The sequence below is a fragment of the Zea mays genome, chromosome 1, assembly GCF_902167145.1.
Source record: "Zea mays cultivar B73 chromosome 1, Zm-B73-REFERENCE-NAM-5.0, whole genome shotgun sequence".
Taxonomy (NCBI): Eukaryota; Viridiplantae; Streptophyta; class Magnoliopsida; order Poales; family Poaceae; genus Zea; species Zea mays.
In genome coordinates this window covers 282,285,310-282,302,949 of record NC_050096.1, presented here as the reverse complement: position 1 = coordinate 282,302,949, position 17,640 = coordinate 282,285,310, and the positions used below count along the sequence as shown (strand labels likewise).

Genomic DNA, 17,640 nt, shown 5'->3' with positions numbered 1-17,640 from the left:
TTGCAAAGGTGTCCCTTTCTTCGGCAAGTGTAGCAAATATGATTTTTAATTTTGCAAGACTCCTTCTTGCCTTGCTTCTTGTTTGCTACATGGTTAGTGAGCCTCTTTCTTTCCAAAGTTAAACCACTATCTTTTATGTAAGGACATGACTTAATCTCATGTCCCTTCTCATGACATTGATAACACTTTCTAGTGCATCTTCTCTTATTTGGAAGAGTGGCTTGTTTGTTACCTTGTGTGGAGCATGTGGAGGCATGGTTGAGGCACTTGTCATGAGCTTTGGCTTTCTTCTCTTGATGTTTGCTCATGCCTTTCTTAGGGAACTTAGCATTATTTTGAAGCGGGTTTGTGCATGCTACGGTTGTCCCCTTCTCAAGCTTCTTCACCATGTTATCACGGTTATCGTGAGAAGGTTGAGCATGACACTTTCCCTTCAAAAGAGTTAAGCTCCTTCTTAGCCTTCTAACTTCTTCCTTGAGCTCTTTATTTTCTTGTGTGATAGAAATATCACTAATTCCTGAAATTTCTAGCTCAATGGAAGATTGGCTTGCTTGATAACAACAATTGTTAGCACATGGTAATATAGTTTCAATTTCAACACATGTGCACATGTGAGGTTGGTATGATTTCAAATTAGTTAACACAACCTCATGAGCCATTTCTAACATGATATGTGAATCCATAAATTTATTATGAGAGCATACAAGCATATCATGTTTTTCTTGCAAAGCTAGATTTTCAATGTTTAGTTTTTCTACCGTGTTCTTGAGCATAGCATTTTTATTTTCTAATTGAGCAATATATGATGAATGATTAATAGCTTTAATTTGCTCAATTGAAATGTCTTCATACCTTTGGACCAAATCATCATGAGAGCACTTTAGCTTCTCATGCTCTTTGGTCAACTTCTCCAAGTCTTTGATTTTTTCGATGAGGATATCTTCTTGCTTATGAAGCATTTCCTTTTGTTCTTCCGCTCTTTTCATGAGTTTGAGCAAGCTCATCCGGTTCTTTTTACTTAGATGAGCGAAGAATTTTTGAAGATCATCCTCATCTTCACTATCACTTTCATGCTCCTCATCCTCACTTTCGCTTTCACTGTCACTCCCATTAGCTATAAAGCACATATGAGAAGTGGATTTGAAAGACGAACCTTGTGAAGAGGTGGATTCGTCGTTTGGTCTCCATCGATCATTTTCTTCTTCTTCAATCTTGTTCTTCGCCTCATCTTCTTTCATTTTGAGGAACATCCTTTCGGCGATTCTCATGGCAAGATCTATTGCCCTAGGATCAACATCTGCACCAAAAGATGAAGTCGAGACAACCTCAACTTTTTCAAGCTTAGAAGCACTTTTGTTTCTTAGTACCCCCGACATGATCTTTTCCTCACGCGGTTAAGCGTTAGAACGAGGATTAGGCTCTGATACCAATTGAAAGTTGCCTAGAGGGGGGTGAATAGGCAAGTTAAAACTTTTTCAACAAAAACTAGAAGCAAACTGGGTAAAACTGAATTGATCTTGAAATTCACCCAGTTAACTTTGGAAATGAGATGTTCTAAATGATCCACAGGGTTCAAAGTAGTAGATCTGAGAAGGGCACTTCTCAAAATCCACACACCAAAAAGATATGAACAAATCTTCCACGGAAGGGTGAGAGAACGAAGAACATGAATAAGCACAATGAACAAGAACACAAGAGACACAAGATTTATCCCGAGGTTCGGTCACACCACAAAAGGTGCCCTACTTCCTCGTTGAGGCGCCCACAAAGAGCGGGTCTCTTTCAACCCTAATCCTCCCTTCGCTGACCACAAAGGTCAAGCCCACACAATAATCTTTGCTCAAACGAGCGGGTAATACAAACTTTCTTATGGTCTTCCACAAGATTTGGAGACTCACAAGAGACACCTAGTCGTCTAGGAGCTAGAAGCTCCAAGAGTAATGAATCCACAAAGAACTCGATGTAGTACCAAAGCTCGAATGAAGAAGAGCAAGAGAGATTTGGAGATGAAGCACAAAAATCGCAGCTCTCAAACTCACTCAAGATTTCTCTCCAAAGATTTGAAATGGGAGAGGCAAGAGATGTGTGAGAGAGAGTGGGAGATGTTCTTCAAGTTAGAAATGGAGTTTGGGTCGTGCTCATCACTGTGGGGAGAGAGGTAGGAGGGAGTATATATAAGTGGAGCTCAAAACTAGCCGTTGGGCAGATTTTTCTGCCTGAGACCGGTTGAATCGCCCCCTAGGGCGGTTGAACTGCCCCTGGCAGGCCTGGCAGCCTGTCTGCCAGTCTGGCTGGCAGACTGACCTGCAGACTGGTCAAGTTGACCAAGACCGGTTGAACCGCCCCTAAGACCAGTTCAACCGCCTGGGGGTCAGACTGGCAGTCAGTCTGCCAGTCAGGAGGTCAGACCGGTCAGGTGACCCTGACACCGGTTGAACCTCCCCTAGGACCAGTTCAACTGGTATTGACCAGTGAGGTCCGGGAAAAAAACCCCGGCTGAACTTTTCTTGGACCCCGGTTGAACCTCTCTAGACCCCGGTTGAACTTGCCCTGGACCCCGGTTGAACCTGCCTGGACCCCAGTTGAAGTTGAAGTTCAGCTGGAGTTGAGAAAGTTAAACTCAGCTGAAGTTCAGCTCAGCTGGAGCTGAAGAAGCTCAACTCAGCTGAAGTTCAGCTCAGCTGAAAAGCTCAGCTGCAACTGAAGAAGTTCAACTGCTTTTCAACAAGAACACTCTAGGTTTCTCAAACCTAACCATGGTCTACCATAGAATGTTAAAGAGATTTTTGTTTTTCAAAAATAGCTTTTGAATATAGAGGTTTGAGCTTTGGCAAACACCAACCTTCTTTTTGGATCCCCCTTTATAGTACGACGATTCCTGTACTCAAATTAAATAAAATTAATTAAGTAAACTCCTTGAGTCATTGGTGTCTCATGTGTGATTTCTCCATGGTGTTGCTTCATAAGGATCACAAACATCTTTGTATCAGCTTTTGAAGCAAACACAAATCAAACCCTGTGACTTGTACCATATCACCATATATGAGTTCAAATCATGGCTTCAAGTCACCTTACTGATGCATCAACATGTTATAACTCTTCATAGCTGATTAGTTCATCGACTTAGTGCAAGTACTCTCTTCTTCACCTTAGCCATGGTACCTCGGTCCACAAGCCGTCGCTTGGCCTTCACCTTCGCTTAGTTCCTCAAAGCCCTTTCCTTGCTATCTTCACCCTATCAAGCCATTCTTGAGTCACATCATATTGAACATCCTTTGAGAGAATCATTTCTTCAATATTGTGAACCTTGCTTGAATGTCTTCTAGATATAACTGTTAAGATTAATCAAGCTCTAGTTTGATTCTCATAGAAGCATATATGGACTGATAGTAATATGGTCAAGCCAGTTCACGATTCCTCATATCTTATTCACTTTGGCTTGACCAATCCTCTTAATCACTTCAACCTCTATTCTGATCATATGTATGCAGATTTCTTAGGTCTTTCCCATATATTCAAACCAATATAGAGAGACCATATTATATCCATTTGCATTGTCTCACTGGATTTAACCTTGTGTTGAACCTTCGTTCACTGATCATTATACACTATTCAAGTATGTTCATCATACTGAATTTCCTGTTCAACACTTAGCAAACTTGTTAGACCTTTAAATGTGTTGTTATCCAAATCAACAAAACTCACAAAAGGGATGAATGCACTTTCAAAAAGGTGCCATTAAAATCGAATGTATTAGAGGTGTTCTTAACAGCCAGTTAACAGAAACCGAGACGAGTTTATCCTTAACTACGGTTATCTCTGCGTCCTTAATCGGAGGTGCCACTCTAACCATGGTTGCGGCCCTCGGTCACACAAGCGTTATATAAAAGAGGTTTAGGGGTTGGTGGCCGTATGCTAGATGCTAACGCAATAGCTTCGCCCAAAACCCTAACTCATAGGTTCCCATCGTCTTGCGGTTGCGAGTGACTAGAAGAGTTGCGATCTAATGGTGACGGACTCCATGGTCGCTTGAACGGGAACGGGGTCCGAGTCTCCTCCACGACAATGGAGGCTATACCGGCGGCGGTTATCCTCCACCATTGCGACAAAACACAATAGGAGGAGGTGATGGCCACGGAGGAGGCGAGACTGCGATGCAAGACACCGCCGCCATCGCCGCCGCGGCCATAAACAACAACAATGAATGTATGTTCACCTAAACCTCTCAGTAGATTTGATCTACTCATCATCAAAGTATTTTCAGTACGGATCGGTATTCTAGGGGCTTAGGAATCGATCCTAGACACCACAGTAGAATGAAACTCATTTGAGATATCAAGTTTGATGAGTAGTGATTGTGTCTTCTACTTGTGCAACCACTAGAGTACTCTGTCAGCATAGGAGAAATTGTCATGACACAACCTATTTTGAAAGGCAGTACTAGACATAAATTTCATTTGGGTGGAGCCAAAACATGACTGTTTTTTTTAAATGCAGACAAGTTGAAAAAGACATCAGAATTTGTTGGTCGACTTCTAGCCAAACTTTGGCTCTCGAAATGAACCTTGTTTGACGAGTTGGATGTCTTCCTTGATTATGAAAGCGACTTGTTATAGTTACATAAATGCATTATATTGGAGGTCCTTCGGTTTCCTTATTGTTTCTATATATACCACCAAAAATAAATTATGAACCCTCCTGATCTCCCAAAAATAAACTATGAATCCCATGAAAGTATATGCCCTGGTCTTATCTTAGCATTAACAAAGACCAAAAGTTTACAGCATCCTATCCTAGCGATGAATCCATGAAAGTATCTGCTCTCCTTGGAATTATACGTCTTATTAGTTTCCTATCCAAACACTGCCTATCCTAATAACCTTTATCTTCTGTGGTACATAGCTTTTTGTTCCGAATATCTTAGCCAAATTCGACTCCGATCCAAACATGAACTGGAGTGCCAAATAATGAAGTTTTCTGACCTTTCAGCGTCTAATCAAGAGATGTCCAAACCGGTCAGAATTGCCAAGGTCGCCCTCTCGTTGCGGTCTTGGAGATTATCAGAATGGGATGCCGACACAGATTATACGTCAGACCACAGAACACAAGACGAGTTACAGGTTACACGCAAGTCCACGGCGCTTTAAACACATCCGCACAATGATGGGGACGACCGACAGCATGCAAAGAAAAAGATCGATCGATGCTCGCCGGCGGACCGACGAGATGAGGGGCATGGGCATGGCCGGCCATACTTAAGTACGTGTGTATGTAGCTTAATTATTATTAATAATAACTTAATAACTGCGGTGTCAGCTGACGGGAGCTAGCCTAGGCGACGCTGCGGTGGTTGAAGCCGAAGCAGGAGCACCCCTGCGCGACGTCGTCGACGGGCGTCATGCCGCCCTTGCCGCTGCTGGTGTCGATCTTCTCCAGCAGCGCCACCACCTCCGACATCTCCGGCCGGTTGTCCGGGTTGCCGTCCCAACACCGCGTCATGATCTCCACCAGCGCCCGCGGGCAGCACCTCGGGATGTCCGGCCGGATGCCCTGCATGCATGCATGGCAGCAAATTAAACATTCATGTAACGCGCGCGCGCGCGCGCGAAGGTGGTGTCGGCAAAGCTAGCTAGCTAGCTACCAGCTTGACGACGTGGTAGGAGATGTCGGCGAGGCTGTAGTTGGGGTAGGCCATGGCGCAGCAGTAGGTCTCCCAGAGCAGGATGCCGAAGCTGTACACGTCGCACTTGTGGTCGTACGGCTTCCCCTGCAGCACCTCCGGCGCCATGTAGCCCAGCGTGCCCGTCTGCCCCGTCACCTCGCAGCTCTGCGCCTCCACGCGCGCCACGCCGAAGTCGGCGATCTTCAGCGTCCGCTTCCGGTCCAGCAGCATGTTCTCCGCCTTCACGTCGCGGTGCATCACCTTCTTCGAGTGCAGGTAGCTCAGCCTGCATGCATAGCACATATATATCCCATCGTCGTCAGCGCCATCAGCGACCATGCATACCGGCGGCAGCAGTGCTGCGTGTGGTTGCCACTCATGATGTACGTACGCACCCTCTGGCGAGGTCGAGCGCGAGCCGGACGACCTTCCTGTACGAAAGCTTCTTGTCGCGGTGGTTGTACAGCAGCGTCTTCAGCGTGCCGCCGTGCTGGAACTCGACCACGACGACGCAGCACTCGTTGGGCGCGGCGCGACCGCCGCGAGAGGAGGAGGAGGAGGACGTCGTCGACCCCTTCTTGGGGATCTTCAGCTGGGACGTCCCCATCGAAGCGCCCACGAACTGCACATTGCATGCGGCCGGGCAAGTTAATTTCAGGGATTCAGAAGACGGGCACGGTGAACTCCAATAAACTCCGAATTATTGAACTCGAAGATGGCCGGCCGTGGATTTTGCTCACGTAACCTTAGTGACGTTGGGGTGGTCAAGCTTCTGCCAGACAGCGACCTCCTTTTGGAAGGCCTCGCGGTGCTTCGCCGCCGTGTTCTGCCCATCATGCCCCCAGTCCAGAACTTTCACTGCATCCAAATACAATGCAATGTGTCAGGGCTATACGGTATACCCCAGTAGTAGTCCAGAATCTTCATTGCATCCAAATATAGATGGCCAGCCGGGCCGGGCTAAACGGGCCGGCCCGAAGCACGGCACGGCCCGTAGTGCCTGGGCACGGCACGGCACGGCCCGATAGGTAGTGCCGTGCCTGGGCCGAGCATCAGGCACGCTGGGCCGGCACGGGCACGGCACGATTAGCCCCTAGGCACGGTTAGGCACGATTATGCATGATTAGATCCAAGCACGACTAGTTAGCTGTGTGTTGTACTCTTTTTTCTTATCTAGGGTTTTCTCACAATGGTGAGTTTTTACCTAAATAGGTTTTTAATGAGTCAGCCATTGCACTAAACAGTTCAATATTAGCTATTTTAGTATGTTTTAACTGTGTTTGTGAATATCTGACTAAAATTCTGCGGTATAGTGCTAAACGGGCTATATGGGCTAAACGGGCTAAACGGGCTAAACGGGCCGGCACGGCACGGCTAAGCAGGCTTAGTGCCGTGCTTGGGCCTGGCCTTAGGCACTAGTGCCGTGCCGGCACGGCACGGCTATTAAACGGGCCAAACGGGCCGTGCCCTAACCGTGCCGTGCCTGGCCGTGCCCGGGCCGGGCCGTGCCGTGCCGCCCATTTGGCCATCTCTACATCCAAATACAATGTGTTAGGGATATACTTCTCCTCAGCCCTTCCCATCGTCCATGTTAAAGTTCAATCTGCTCTTAAAAGACATGCATGCATGCTCTCATTCCTTATGGCCATTATTGGAATGTACATGGGATGGCTGATGGCACCAATGTTATCTTGCCAGTCTAGCTAGTTATTATATCGTGGATTCTCTATTTTGTCTCTCATTTTACAAAAATCTGTTCATTCTAAAATTCCAAACGAAAATTGATCCTTGCGTCATCTATCTATATGGTTGCACCTTTTTAGCACTTTTTGGTGGCTTTTAACGGAAGTAGCTAATGGCATAGGATATATATATATGTTCTCTTATATCTACTCTTCTCCTCCCTTCGAAGGCACACCTACGCTAAGTTCAAAAAAAGGCACACCTACGCTACGACTATAAACCCTACAATATGGGTGAGGGCATCATGAGCTGACGCCAGGGTCAACAATATATCATTTTCGCTTATTTTTTTGGTGATTACCGGTAAGCGGTAAAACGCCCAAAAAAACGGTGAATTTCGAATTTCGCAACCGGTTTTGGTTTTCATTTTAAAAAAAACGAGATGCGAATTTCTTGACTGAAATTCGTTGTTTCTGAGGCGAAATTCGTTATTTCTAGGTTTTTTTTGCCAAAATTTGTTGTTTGTAATCTATATAGATCTTTAATTTTTTAAAATATATATATATTCAGGTCGAAAAACCATGTTTTCTCGATGAAATTCGTTGTTTTTAACCCAAAATTATGATTAATTTTTTAAATTAAAAACTAAATATAGGATATATCAAACACTTAGAAAAATATCTAGTTTATCATATTATTTTTCCTTTTATATTTTTCTTTTCGAAATTTAAAAATTTATGAACGAAATTTGTCGAAACCGGTTTGAAACCTGTTTCCAGTATGATGCCAGAAACAAGAAACTGGTTCGAGAAACCGTGAATTTCGTTCGAGAATTCTAACTCCGACTGATGCAGGGCCAACACCCATCGATGCTTGTGTGACCTAATATAATTTAGGTGGCGTTTGTTTCAGTTTTTTCTAGTTTTGATCCGAACTATCAAACATCTAAGCTTTTAACTTACTTTTGAATAAATTGTTTTGGTAAAAACGTTCAAAATCAATATGAATACCGAGTTATTATAGTGGTAGGAATCCACTAATTTCTAGATCTTAAACACTATATACCATTTTATCTTATTTTATATATAACCCCCGCAATATTAAATTCTCTCCACGGTCAGAATCTCAAATAAATCTCGTATGAAAAAAAACCGGCCTCCGGCTTCTCGTTATTATGGTTCAAAGTTCAAAAACATCTGAGAAAAAAGGCGTTCACAGTTCACACGTTGCATTGCGCGCGCACGTATGAACGTACGTACCTGCGACGTCGTGGCCGTCGTAGGTGCCGCGGTAGACGACGCCGAAGGTGCCATGCGCGATCTGGTTCTGGATGTCGAGCTTGGCGAGGTCGATCTCCCACTCGAGCAGCGGCGTCTCCGGCCGCGGCGACGCCGTCCGCTGCGACCGCTGGTGCTCCAGCCACACCTGGGACCGCGACTTCTCCAGCTGCACGTCCAGGTTCTTGAGGTCGATCTTGTCCGCCCGCACGTACATCTCGTTGTCGGCCCCCGCCCTCACGAACACCCCAGCGCCATTGCCGTCGGCGGCCCGGCCGTTGCTGCTGCTGCTCCCGAAGCTGCGACTGCGGGCACGAGCAGCGCCGCCGCCGATGGGAGCGACGGAGGCCCCGGCATTGGACGACATGGCTGCGCACGACACGTATACACCCCATAATTCTCGCCGAAAGCCGAAGATGATAAGATGTACGATCAGAACGATCCGAATAGCGCGCACGATGATTTCGCATGTGGCAAGAAGCAGGGAAGGGATGGGTGGCCGAGGGATCGGACGGGCATACCTGGGCACCTGGCGGATGCTCGTCGCCGGCGAAGCGCCCCGACAAAGACCTAGCCACGGGCGGCGCCGCTCTCCCTGACGTGTCGCCGCAAAGAAAAGAGAGGCCGAGGCAGAAAGAGAGAAAAGGGAGGGGGTGAAGGCGTGGAACGGTACGCCGGGCGACGCGCTGGCCGCTGGGGGCTCCGGATCTTTTCTTTCCCTTCTTCGAAAAGGCAAAAGCAAACAGACTGCTCCTATCTTTCAAGTTTATTAATCTGTTTGGATTTGGATAAATACATTTCTAATTATTTTGTTTCCAATAAATGTTTATATAAGGTTTTATATTCTCCTTGATAACATACGTTAACCGTCCGATACTTATCTTGATTATAGTAACTTCTAATACTATCTTTTGACTAGCAAATATGCCTGTTTTCCAATACTTATCTTGGTTAACGTCTAATATTATCTTTTACGGCTAGTTTGTAAATCCTATTTTCTGAACGAATTTTTATTTTTCTAAGAGAAATTAGTTTATTTTACCAACGAAAAATAAGAATCTATCGAAAAAATAGAGTTCTCAAACTAGTCCTTAACTAGTATAGATGTACATGAGGCACGGGCCCGTTAACCCGGCCCGAGGCCCGTTTTTTTGGCCCGGTTCGCGCTCGGCCCGGCACGTGTGGGATGGGCCCGGGCTGGCACGGCCCAGTGGAGCAGGCCGTGCCTGGGCTGCTGGCCAGGCACGTGGGCCGGCACGACAAGGCCTGCTCCGTGCGGACAGCTCGGTCGGGGGCCCGTAGCCGACGTCGTGGCCAGCCTTACCTCCTCGGCTCCTCGCCCCATGGGCCCCACCTCTCAGCCCCTCGCACTCGCATTCGCACCCGCTCGCTCCCTGCTCCCTCTCTCTCCCGACTCGGCGGCGATTGACTTGGCGAATCGGCGAATCCCCTCCGTCGCGGCGCCGCCCCGATCCAGCGACCTCGACTCCCGTCCCCGACGCCGGTGACCTCGATCCACCAACTCCTCTCTAACCCTAACCCCTCTCCCCTATCAATCCCCTCTCTCTCGGTGAACTATATGAGTTCGTGTTGTCGTCTCGTCCTCCCCTCCGGCCCTCCCCCGCTCGTCGTCATCTCTAATCGGTCTCTGTCTGTCGTGTGTCGTCTGGGTGGCCCCCGTGTTCTCTGGCATCGGGCTCCGGTAGCACAGGTAAACCCTAACCCTAGATCTCCTTTCCGTCTTTCGTAAACCCTAACCCTAACTGTATATTGTTTTGCTCTTTTATAGGTCAGTTGTTGATGCCTCGTCTTCCTCCTCTGGGGTAGATCGGGCACGGCGACTGCGTGCTCCGTTGAGGGACGGTGCTGGAGATCGGCCGTCCGCGGTGAAGGTCGCCATGGCGGATGATGACGATATCAATCCGGTCACCGGCAACGACGACCTTCGCGCGGCAGGGCTTGTCCCAGATGACGAAGACGACATCCAGGCTGACGTTGCTGCTTTGCTCGGTATCGATCTAACCTCTGCTCCTGTCGATCTAAGTTCTAATCCGACCAACGCTGGTGGAGGGCCTGCTACGGCCACCGATACTCCGGTCGGCTCCACCAGCACTGATGGTGGTACTGGTACCTCATCTGTTGGTAAGCGTAAATCTACTGTCTGGGTTGATTTTGATGAGGTGTTTGAGAAAGTGAATGGGTCTAATGTTCGAATTGCTGCTATTTGTAGAATGTGTAAGACTCGTTTATCTGCTAGATCTTCGGCTGGTACTGGGCATTTTCTTAGACACCAGACGCTGTGCTTGTCATATCATTAATCTCATTGTTAAATCTGGAATGAAGAGACTGAAACCTTTTTTTGGAAGATTTTAGAACTGCAATTAATTTCTTAAATGCTTCTAATTCTAGAATAGCAACATTTAAAGAGTACTGCAAAGCAAGGGGTGTTAGACCCAGAAAATTTGGCTTGGATATGGATGTTAGATGGAATTCTACTTATTTGATGCTTAAACACTTGGTCCCATACAAAACTGTTTTTTCTGTCTTCATCAATTCACATTATGAGTCACAATTGTTGCCTCCTAATCATTGGTATGTTGCTGAGAAGATTTTAGAGTTTCTAAAACTGTAATATGACTCTACTGTTGTTCTGTCTGGTGTTTATTATCCAACTAGTCCACTAGTTCTTCACCATATTCTGGAAAGTGCATCTCATTTGAAAGCATGTGAAAGAGATTTAAATCTTAGAACTATTGTGTTTCCAATGCAACTTAAATTCCTTAAATAATGGAGTGACATATCTTTGCTATATTCATATGCATTCATTCTGGACCCTAGAGCTAAGATGAGAGGTTTTTTTTAATGTGTTGCATTTACTTGGTGAGTGCACTGGGTGTGAGTACAATACATATTATGCTGATGTCAAAAATGAATTGTATAAACTGTTTACTAAATATGAGACTAAGTTTTATGCAGTTAGGGCTCAAAGGGCTGCTCAACCTTCTATTCATACAGGTAAAAGAAAACAAGCTTGGGGAAGAATATTTGGAGATTCCAGTTCAGGTGTTGTTGGTCCTCCCCCTAGCTCTACCCCTTCTGCTTCATCTTCATCTGCTATTTGTGAGCTCTCAACCTACTTAGACAGTGACAATGTCACTTCTTATGAGGATGATTTTGATATACTTCTCTGGTGGCGTGACCACAAGCTAACATATCCAGTTTTGTCCATAATGGCAAGGGATATTATGTCTGTTCCTGTATCTACTGTCTCTTCGGAGTCTTGTTTCAGTTTGACAGGGAGGATAATTGAGGAGCGACGACGACGCTTATTGCCTGAGAATGTGGAGATGCTGACTTGCTTAAAAGATTGGGAATTATGAGAAAAGAGAATGCTGTTGACAATCCAGAGCTTGAGGACTCATTCCAGAACTTATTCCTTGATGAAGATGAACTTGTTGCTGCTTAGTGACTTTTGGTATTTACTACTTAGTTCTAGTCTTCTAGACTGTGATGTGGTCATCTGATCTGTGCTTTCACTGCTTTGTCATTGAGTGATTGTGAGAGAGTCATTTTGTATTGTAATGTACATTTGTAACAGATACAAACTTAGTGATTAAACTTTGAGCTGGCTGCACTCTTTTTTCCTTTCTAGGGTTTCTCACAAGGGTGAGTTTTACATAGAAAGATTTTTAATAAGGAAGCATTGCACAAAACAACTCATTTATTATATTTGTCTATATTTTCTACTATTTTTTTAACTTTGGTTAAATTTGTCTATATTTTATGCTGTTTGGGAACTTTGGCGGGCTGGTGCTGGCACGACCCCTTTTTTTGAACGTGCCTAGCGGGCTGGCCCGGCACGAAAAGTGGCCCAGAGGGCCGTGCCTGGGCCAACGACCAGACACGTGGGCTCTCTAGGCACGGCCCGTTCAGCCCGTAGACCCGGGTCGTGCTTGCCCGGGTCGTGCCGGGCCGGCCTGTTGGCCATCTATATTAACTAGCACAATATAAGTTAATATCGGCAGAAGTACATAACAACGTCCTATAAAATTCATATATCAGATCTATAATACTATCTCGATCAATATTATTTAAACATAAATATATCATAAGTTTTAATTTCATAGTATATATGCATTTATACGCCATCACAACCGTTAGTTTCAGCTTTCTATTGGAATAGTACGATTGGCGGTAGCCGGTAGGAACAGAAACCCAATGACGTCAGATCGCAACGACCTTAGACGACACAGCTACGACGTCTCGTAGGTGTTCCGTCCCATCCTACGTCTCGGCGGCTTCGACGCCATCAACGCTACAGACGTGTGCCCTTCGCCTCCGCCAGCAGCAGACGAGATCACGAGGACCAACTCATCTCGCTCTCCCTCTTGCCGCCCATGGCATCCTCGTCGGAGAACAAGGTTGCACCACCGGAGAAGGAGGCCTACAACCCACCGATGCTGAACCTGAAGGGCTTGTTTGGGACAAAAGGTAATGGAGGAGATTGAGGGGGCTATAATCCCTCACTATTCAAAATTAAGTAGTAAGGGATTCTAGTCCCCTCAATCCACTCAATTACCTTTGATCCCAAACAAACCCGAAGCCTAGCGAGGCGGCAGCCAGTGAGGCGGAGGAGGAACCGCAAACCCTAGAGCAGGCGAGTTGGATAAATGCGGGTTTGACCCAATTAATATTCAATAATCGTCAATGCTAATGACCCACTTTAAATGTTATGGTGTACAAATAAATTAGCACAATATTAAAAATTTAAGGGACAAATTAATCAAACTAAATAGGTGGATCATTGGTCTATGTAGAAGTTGAGAAAAGAAAGAAGAACTGCCACAAGCGCGCGCCGCCGTCGCCACCTGGACCGTGGTAATCGGACCTTGGTCTGAATATTCCTTTCAAACGGTTGCACATTATCCCTCCTTTTGACTCCCTATAAGAATGGAGACAGAGGACTCTCTTCCGATCACGCACGATCTCTCACACGCGTTGCAAACAACACATCTCCATCCCATCTTCTGTGAGCACATAGAGAGTGGGAGAGATGTCTCGTGTGAATAGAGTCACTCATACCTTGAGCATCGGTCCCTCCGCAGGGTACATTCTGTTCTTCGTATTTGTGCATGTTTTATTGATGTTTACTACTTATGAGCGATACACACATGCACATACATGTCATCACATATATCACATTATTTTTCTGAATTAAATTGAAACTGATAATGCCTAAATTTCTAACAAGGCGTAGCAGCTCTTCAACCGGAGACCGCCTCAACCATTCGCTAGAGATCAGGTTAGAGTTTCCTTTCCCCCTCCCATTCCTCCTCTACTTTTGCGACATCAGGTGTGAAGCAACTTTGCATGTCAGCAAAGTTCAGAGCAATTAACGGACAGGGCCATTTGGGTAGAGGGCCACACGGCAGTTGTCCTAGGCCCCCAAATCCGATGGGCCCTTCTCCATGTCTTACTTATATAGGTGTCTTAATTTTGGTCCACTACAAATCAGAAAAGATAAAAAAAAAACTAAAGTTAAGTTTGCATTACATGTCTTGCCAGCTGAAGGGCTCCTTTGGATGACCCTTCCTTCTTCTTTCAGAGTATTGTAGCTACGTCGTGGTTACCATTACATGTCTTATATCACAACGTCCAATCAGTTGTCCTTAGTTCACTCTAGAGATGTCCAAATGGGCCGCCCGGCTCAGGCCCGGTGAAGCCCGTCCCGTTTTGGGCCCGGCCCGCCAGACACGGTTAGAAAACCGGGCCAGGCCATCTAAGCACGCGAGCTCAATTTCCTGTCCGAGCCTGGCCCACAGCGGGCCTAAACGGGCCGGGCCGACCCGTTTAGCAGAAAAAAAACGGGCCGAAAAACGAGCTATGCGGGTCGGTAAGCACGTTTTAGTGTAAAAAAACGGACTTAGAGGTAAACGGGCCGTGCCGGGCTAGCCCACCGTGCCTAGTTTCTTGTCCGAGCCCGGCCCGCTTATTCGTGCCGGGCCGGCCCGAGCCCGCATAGAACAGGGCCGTGCCGGGCTCGGACCGGACCCAAATAACGGGCTGGTGCCATGGACCATTCCACAACAAAGAGGACTTGTGTACTAACATATATACGTACCTATGTGCCATCATTCGAAACGCGCTCCCATATCAGAAGCCCATATCAGAAGCTGATATGTACGTCCCCTTACCTGAGGTGACTTCTATATTCGTGGAGTCGGGTGCAGTCACCGACCTTCGGATCGAGCGAAACGAATCCACGGGATGGGGATTTCGCGTCCTGATCTCAAGGATTGGGCGAAACAGGGACCCAGGGACGACTCATCCTTCCCTTGGCCCTATGGAGTCGGACCCACGGGTCGAACAATATGTGGTCGCTTTTGCGATGTACTCCATGATATTCACCTCTTACACAAATCTAATTTAGAAGATATAGCAAAAAGAAAACTTAAAAAGAATAAAGTATATCCAAGACTTGTAGTCGATATAAGCGAATGAAAAATAGCTTAACCAATAAGTGAAACAACAATTATGGATTACATTAAATTTCAACTCTAACCTACTCCACTCTAATATAGTTGCAACTAAGAGACTTTATTATATCGCTTGAAACTAATTAATGTTATCGTTGTTGCCGCAAGTAAAAAATAATAATCTTATCACAAAACTTTCAACTTTCACCATCATACCACGTTAGTTTCTTTAATCCATATAGAACACTCTTGTGAAACAAAACTGTTGCCTATAACTAAAAACTTCATTATTATTGTTGTTGTTGCATATAATAATAATAATAATAATAATAATAATAATAATAATTTATCTTAAAATTTTCACGTTTTTAGCATACCACATCAGCTTTTTTAGTATCTACGGAACTCGTACCTACAAAACTCTTGTTAACCAAGACTGGAACTAGTTTAATAGTATAGTAGTGTGCATTCTTTTGGGTACGATCGTTCCGAAAACAGTAGCACTTTCTTTGGGACCAGGCGATCAGTATACAAAGTTCGTTGCTACGGACACATTTACAAGTGCAGAAAGTCACGAAAAACATAAGAAAACGTTAGAGAAGGAAGACTGCCTGGGCCCTGGGCTTCTAATGGGCCGGCTCTGAGGATGACTCGGATATTCAAATGGAATATTAATTGCAGCAGGGCGCCCGATCAAATATTATGAAAAACACTACTATCATTTATTGATAATATCACTAGATTAATCAAAATATATTTTCATACAAATAAAAAGGTTAATGATATAATGTTTTATATAAAGGCTCGAACTTGCTTGGTTATTTTTTCCGACTCGAGACGAGGTTTTCATTCTTTTCGAGTACTCCCACTCGGGCTATGTACCTCAACCTCACGCTAGAGGGGGGGGGGGGGTGGGGGGGGGGGGGGGGGGGGGGGGGAGAGCAAAAAGAAGAATTAAGATGACAAAAAATATATACACCAGTTAGAACCACCAAGTTTCGTTAAACAATCTCGGCAAGCAAAGCGACGGTCATGGCCAAAACAATTATTTCACTTTACGGGCTGATTGTGATCAGGGATCACCCTGGCTGCCTCCCTGGTCACCAAACCAGCTCTGCTCTACAGAGTAATATTCCAGCAGATATCAAGTGAGGTAGGGCAAGGCACATTCCAACACCCTCTGGCTGCGCCATAGGCAGCTGTCAGGTACCTCGTAGCCGTGCTCACGAATCCGCCGCCCGGAAGAGCGTGACGAGGGAGAGGAAGAGGTTGATGACGTCGAGGTAGAGCGCGACGGCGGCCCAGACGTACTCGTCGTAGGAGTAGCGCTTGATGAGGTTGTCGGTGTCGTAGATGATGTAGCCGCAGAAGACGAGCGCCGCCAGCCCCCCGTAGATCATGAGCGAGATGCGGCCGAGCGGGAAGAAGAGCTGGATGAGCGCGAACAACATGAGGATCATGACGGCGGCGAACAGGAACGGGCCCAGGAAGTTGAAGTCGTGGCCGCGCTTCGCCGCCCAGAAGGTGTACGCCGTGAGGCTCAGCACCACCACCGCCGTGAGGACCGCCGACTCGAGGATCACCTCGCCTTTGGTGAAGGCGCAGGTGAGGCCGACGGCGAAGCTGATGGCGACCGTGAAGAGGCCGAGCAGCAGCAGGTTCACCGGGTGGCGCTGGTAGTAGTAGTACAGGGGGCACAGCACTGCAGGACGTACGTGCGAACGCACGGGAGCAACGAGTCAGCTTCGTTCGTTTCCATCAATCAGAGCAAAGCCGAAACCGAAGCGAATCGAGCCAGAGTCGTGCGTACCTATGAACGGGAGGATGATGAGGAAGATGTAGAGCCCGAAGCCCGCGGCCGTGGAGACGAAGAAGAGCGCGACGGGGCGGACGTACACGACGACGGCGGCGACGGCGACGGTGAGCAGCATCTGGATGGAGAGGATGCTGTAGACCTTCCGGATGAAGGCCCAGCGCAGGCGCGGGTCCTCCAGCATCATCGGGTACAGCGGCCGCGCTGCCTGCCCCGTCTCCGCATCGCCGGCGTACCACTCCGGGCCCTTCGGCGGCGGACGGAAGTACATCCTTCTAATTCTCCTCTTCCTCCGCCTCCTCTGTTCCTCGGTCACCGCCCTCTGCCCGTGTATAGGAAACGCGGCTGGCACTCGGACCTCTCACGGTCACGGCTTCTTGTTCTTGGTCGCTGTCGTTGTGCTTGTGCGCTGGTGGTTGTTGCGCTGAACGGCTTGCCAGGCGGGGAGGTGTTTAAAGGAGGCGCGGAATAGAGGGGCCAACCCAATGCCGGAGAGCGCAGGATGGCGCGAGAGAGGGAGTGAAGGTTCGCGAGGATTCCGTCCCTTCGGCGGTGCGGGTGGTCCGACGTGGCGGGGACCGGAGGCTGACACGTGGGGCACTGGTGCGCGGACGGCATTCTAATCGCGTGTCTGTCTGTCTGTCTGGTGGACTCTGTCTGATTTCTTGAAGGGAGGAGAGTAGAGAACGGGGCCGGAACTCGGAAGTGATACCCCCATTGCTTTTATTT

General features: G+C 47.0%; 2 protein-coding genes across 2 annotated transcripts; both read right to left on the bottom strand.

The window, feature by feature from the left end:
- Positions 1-5,059: 5,059 nt before the first annotated feature.
- Positions 5,060-9,303, bottom strand: LOC103643998 (serine/threonine-protein kinase STY13). The gene is made up of 6 exons (XM_020544258.2): positions 9,144-9,303; positions 8,605-8,991; positions 6,408-6,520; positions 6,058-6,284; positions 5,642-5,948; positions 5,060-5,550 (listed from the first exon to the last, which is right to left on the bottom strand). The coding sequence occupies exons 2-6, from the start codon at positions 8,987-8,989 to the stop codon at positions 5,332-5,334; spliced, it is 1,251 nt and encodes a 416-aa protein (XP_020399847.1). The 5' UTR covers positions 8,990-8,991; positions 9,144-9,303; the 3' UTR covers positions 5,060-5,331.
- A 6,744-nt stretch (positions 9,304-16,047) lies between these two features.
- Positions 16,048-17,422, bottom strand: LOC103643997 (protein LIFEGUARD 2). Its single transcript, XM_008667181.4, has 2 exons — positions 16,909-17,422; positions 16,048-16,800 (listed from the first exon to the last, which is right to left on the bottom strand). Exons 1-2 carry the CDS (start codon positions 17,180-17,182, stop codon positions 16,322-16,324), a joined length of 753 nt encoding a protein of 250 aa, XP_008665403.1. The 5' UTR covers positions 17,183-17,422; the 3' UTR covers positions 16,048-16,321.
- Between the last annotated feature and the right edge of the window lie 218 nt (positions 17,423-17,640).

Bases quoted from the DNA above. Each gene is read 5' to 3' on its own strand.
- LOC103643998 (XM_020544258.2), bottom strand. From the start codon at position 8,989: ATGTCGTCCAATGCCGGGGCCTCCGTCGCTCCCATCGGCGGCGGCGCT. The intron at 6,521-8,604 runs GTACGTACGTTC...ATTTGGATGCAG, and splicing joins CGACGGCCACGACGTCGCAG to TGAAAGTTCTGGACTGGGGG. The intron at 6,285-6,407 runs GTTACGTGAGCA...TGCAATGTGCAG, and splicing joins ACCACCCCAACGTCACTAAG to TTCGTGGGCGCTTCGATGGG.
- LOC103643997 (XM_008667181.4), bottom strand. From the start codon at position 17,182: ATGTACTTCCGTCCGCCGCCGAAGGGCCCGGAGTGGTACGCCGGCGAT. The intron at 16,801-16,908 runs GTACGCACGACT...TACGTCCTGCAG, and splicing joins CATCATCCTCCCGTTCATAG to TGCTGTGCCCCCTGTACTAC.